At 34.5% G+C, this 5,063-nt stretch overlaps 1 protein-coding gene across 2 annotated transcripts; it reads right to left on the bottom strand.

Moving 5' to 3' along the window:
• On the bottom strand, window positions 1-2,560 carry LOC105764889 (F-box protein At5g07670). 2 transcript variants are annotated; one of them, XM_012583679.2, is made up of 2 exons: window positions 1,092-2,543; window positions 1-520 (listed from the first exon to the last, which is right to left on the bottom strand). In XM_012583679.2, the coding sequence occupies exons 1-2, from the start codon at window positions 2,255-2,257 to the stop codon at window positions 253-255; spliced, it is 1,434 nt and encodes a 477-aa protein (XP_012439133.1). In that variant the 5' UTR covers window positions 2,258-2,543; the 3' UTR covers window positions 1-252. The 2 variants fall into 2 exon arrangements, with proteins under 2 accessions (XP_012439133.1, XP_052481699.1); XM_052625739.1 differs by lacking the exon at window positions 1-520 and adding an exon at window positions 529-955 and having other exon boundaries at window positions 1,092-2,560.
• Between the last annotated feature and the right edge of the window lie 2,503 nt (window positions 2,561-5,063).

Below are 5,063 nucleotides of genomic sequence, written 5' to 3'. Positions count from 1 at the left end.
TACGAAATAAAGGAAAGATTAAAAGGAAAAGAATAAATATAATGCTGTTTACAGGGTACAGACATTAAAATTCCAGAATGCAGATAATGAAGTGTTTTCCGTAATAAAAGAGTACATCCACATTTGAGAGTCACATGAGCACCCTCTGTTTTGTTGGCCAACCTAGTTAATACCCCACCTTATTGGTCTTACAGAAACTCTTTATCTTACAAAGTTAGAAGTAGAGTAACATCAGCAGTGAAATTCTGCACCTTATGTCCTCTTGAAAAATCTACCACCTTTCTTTCCCATGCCGGTTCCTACAAGACTCGATGCAAGCAGTGATTTCACATCCGGCCTCCACCTCAACTCTTTCAGAATGGAGAACAAAGTTGCAAGTGCAGGAGATATGCCGCTTTCATTTATGTTCTTGCATGATACCACTATAAGATTTTCAAGGTCCTGCCATGAAAGAATCACCGCTTCCAGACCTTCAGTTGTCAACAACGAGCATCCTTCTAAAGATAGCAGCTTCACTCTCCTGTCACAAAAGAAACTAATTACTGTAAAACTTTCAGCATGCCATCATTTCAGACATGTCAACTTCACGATCCATGCAAGTGATTGTAAATTAATTGATGCTCATCATATTGCAACCCAACAAGAATTATGACAGACTTATCATACATTTCAATAACTAGTTAGCCTGCAAATTGGGTGTAAAAAGTAAAAACAGGACATATATCATAATTGCATTGATCCAGTCCAGCATAACCAGTCATATCTCATCTATCTGCATACCGGTGTGTTACGGATAACTTATTACTAGAACAATCAACAATTGTTCACCATGATTTGAACTTCATTACATTGCTCAGCATTTCAAAATCAATGGCCAGACAGAGACTCATCATTGCGACAGAAAGCAACCCTTTTTTCCCCTTTATTTCAGGCCATGTTAACAGGCACTAAGGAACTGCAGAAGTGAAATATAGAAACTAAATGATTCCCTGAACAACTCTAACACAACTTATATGAAACTACGAGATGAGACAAAACAAATAAGCAAGGGAAATCATAAAGAACAATGCGAAAACAATCCAATGCATTACCTGCAAACACTTGCAAACCTGAACATATCATTATCCAATCCCCAGCAGTCCTGAATAACAATCTCTCTCACAGCTTCGCATACTCTAAACAGTGCTCTCACACTCTTCTTGCTCCGCAACTGACATTTCTGCAAATGCAACCGTTCGAGAGCAGGACAAAACCCCAAATACTCATCGCGGCCCGGACTCCGATCAATCCTCTTACAAGACAGTAACTTCAAAGTCTTCAAGTTCTCACAGTAAGACAACCCAGCCAACCATCCATCATCCATTTTATGATCACAAATAGTCAATTCTTCAAGCATCAAACAGCATTGCCCAATCGCTTTAATCCCATCAAAACTCCCTTCGCATCCACTAAGCTCAAGCCTAACCAACCTTTTACACCCTTGAGCTAGGATGGTTAAACCAATGTCGGTAACCGACGAACTATAGAGTCCATCAACGTTGGCAACGAGTTTCACGATTTGCAAATTCTCACACGCCGCAATCCCACGTAAAACGTTGTCGTTGCACTTGTGTAACTCCAATTCTTGCAAAGTCAAACATTCTTCGGCCACCGTTAGCAGTCCCAACTCACTGGCGTTAATCACCACAAGCCTTCGAAGATTTGGACAGCCATTGGCAAGTGCTTGCAGCCCTTTGTCAACAACTTCGACAGGCAATAGATCTTCTTCCAGAAACTTGCGATTAGAACAAAATCCAGAACCCATTTGCATAGAAACCAGCCGATGAGTCAACAGAATCCCAGAATCTCGCGGCGATAACAAACAGCCGTTGAGCAAATCCACGTGGGTCAAGTTGGGAAACCTCGTGAATAACCGCCCAGATTCAAGAAAATCCCAATCCAGGATCTTTAAGGACCGTATAAGGCGGCCTTGGAGATTGAGCCACCGCTTGCAGACGAGGGAGTTAGGGTTCCGTTGCAAATGCGGCAGCTTTGGAAGGATTTGTAGGAGGAGCTCGTCGGACAAGAGAAGGGTTCGATCAATGTTGGCGAAAGTTGGGATTAAGGTTTGGGATTTGGGGTCTTTCGGAGATAAAGACTGAAGGGGCATAGTGAACACCACATGCTTCAACGGCTTGGTGTTTTTGAGCCAAATGTCCGACCAGCTCGGTGGCTTCTTCTTCAATGGCGAATCTGCCTTTTCCGCCAAAGCCGACATCGTTTCAGTCAATGCCTTCTGCTTCTCCGGTTCTACTCTACTTCTTCCACTAACCCTGACCTTTCTTTCACTGTTTTTGCCTACTTCACTAAATTACCATCTTCAATCTTTTGGATGATCCTTGCCCTGCAAAAAAGCGTAAAGTTCGAATTTCTCTGAAAGGATTTGGAGATTTTGGGGGTTTTATTTTTGGGGCAGAGAAAGGGCGAAGATATTCTGAGTTACAGTTTAGTGTAAAGAGAGAAGGCCAAGACTTTTATGCGCCTAACGGATTTCTTGAAGCGGTGGGGTCGGGATTTTTTGAATGTTAAACTTTGCTTTCTGTTTTTGTGGCGCTTATACCCTTTTCTTTTTGTTTGTTTGTTTTTATTCGAAAATTTGTTGTTATCTTCACGCATCAAGGATTCTGGGCAGCACATTACATTTTGCTTTTTTAAGATTAAAGACACAGCTTTTCTTCTTCAATCGGAATTTCTATTTAAACACAATTTAAACTATAGATTCATCCATTTGAGATAGTAAACAGCATTAGAAGGCCACCTCATCAGATCTAAGTTGGAAGTCTTTGCCAGATTTTTTATTCCCACCCACATCTGTTTGTTAGGCCAATCTTTTATTCATTCATGAATCAAGATTCCAATATTGTGATTTCATATAATTATATTGACGAAATTTTAATTTAATTTAATTTTCATAACACAATTATTTATATAATATTATTTTATATTTTCATATTACATATAAAAATATTTATTATTTAAATATGTACAATTAAATAACAGTTTAACAAATACTAATTACTTTAACAGCATTAAAATAACAAATAAATAAAAATTTTATCTATTTGCTCTAACCTTCTATATTTATTTGATTATTTCTTCTCTTACATTTAACGTATACTAATTATCTTATTGTAGTTGACACCATTTTTTTGACAAAACGGGGTTGACTTGAGTTTTGAACAATGAAATCGAATGTGGGAGTCGCCACCAATCCTTTTTTGATGAGGTGTGATCAAGTCACCTAGTAAAAGTGGTTGTTTTTAATAAACGGTTTGATTTTATTAAAACAACGATTTTGGTCCACGAAATTCAGAAAAAACAGGTTCGGAATTCGGTTACATACGAGGAAGGATTAGCACCCTCATAACGCCCAAAATTGGTACCTAATTGATTAGTTAAAGTCTTAATGTTAAAAATTGAAAATTTTGAAGAGATTTAAAATATGATCCTTTATTTTTAAAAAACTTATATAAATGATCAAGTTACTCGTTAAGACTCTCATTTCAGAAAGAGAAAACATCACACCCAATGCGTTAGGACACGATATTTTACCTCTTCAGAAATGAGTTTGTCTAAGAACTTGCACAATAAAATTTAAAAAGGTATTCAATTGTTTAAGTCATATAAAAAAATTACAACCCAATGCGTTTGGACACAATTTATCAAAATGTTAAACATTGAATATTGCATTTATTTAAAAAAAAATCATCGTCTCGAGAAACAACGTGTCATATCCAATGCATTAGGACAGACATATTGAATTCTCGATAATGAACTTTTATTTATGTTTTTGTTTTAAAGAGCATTCTCGGTTATTTAGATTCAACGAAGAAAATTGGAACCCAAACGTTAGGGTTCAATTCTCTCGAAGATCCCAAATACCGAGTATTGCTTTTATTTTAAAATTTTCGTTTTCGTTTCTTTCTTTTTTTTTTTGATAAATCCAAGTAAAAAGATGTAATGTAACAATAATGATGGTAATGCAAGTAAATAATACAAGCAAAGGCTATATATAAAAAAATAAAATAAATAAAGAGACAAACTAAAATAGCATACCATGGCAGACATACAAACAATAAAATTAAAGCATTCATTTTAAATAATATGAATACAAATAAAGAAATAAACAACAAAAATTAATAAGATGATGTCAATGTAAAAGATACATACATATGTATATATTTTAAAATTATTATATATATAACTGTAAAAACAAATGCACACACATATGCGTATACATATATATATATATTATAAGAGGTGTACCAAAGTATGTTCTTATATACGTATATTTATAAAAAAATGCGTATAGATATATAGATGTGCAAATATATGTGTATAAAAATTATAGAATATAAAAATATGTGTATATATATACGTTTGTATGTATATAAAATAAGTTATATAAAAATATATAAGTGCATAATGCATATATATATATATATATATATATATATATATATATATAGAATAAAAATAAAGCTAAAAATAATACAAAACCAATTAACGTATTAACAAAGTAGTAACGAATAAATAGAAAAAAAACTAATAATAGTTAATAGTAATAATAATAATGATAATAATAATAATAATAATAATAATAATAATAATAATAACAATAACATTAAAATAATTAACTAAATAATGAAATTGCTAAAAATACAGACTAAATCGAAATAAAAACAAAAAATACTGGGCGAATTTGAAATAAAAGAAAAAAACGGAAAGAACTAGATTGCGACACACGTCGAAAGAGGGGGGACCAAAACGGAAAATAAACCAAAGACACAAAACGCAGCGCTGCAATGGACCAAAATGAAATAAAAATAAAACTATGTGGCTAAATTAAAATAAGAGAAAATAACGAAAAAGGGGCCAAATTGCAACGCGCTGCAAAGTTGGAGGGACTGCGCGCGAAAATATCCCCTTTGAAGAAAACACGCGGATCCTCCCACCAGGGTCGGGTCACCTGACCCCAATGGCAAAACGGCGCCGTTTAATATCCCATATTTAAATAAATTTTT

Source organism: Gossypium raimondii, chromosome 12 (genome assembly GCF_025698545.1).
Source record: "Gossypium raimondii isolate GPD5lz chromosome 12, ASM2569854v1, whole genome shotgun sequence".
NCBI classification, from domain to species: Eukaryota; Viridiplantae; Streptophyta; class Magnoliopsida; order Malvales; family Malvaceae; genus Gossypium; species Gossypium raimondii.
The sequence above is the reverse complement of the archived record's forward strand: the minus strand, read 5'-3'. Positions and strand labels throughout refer to the sequence as shown.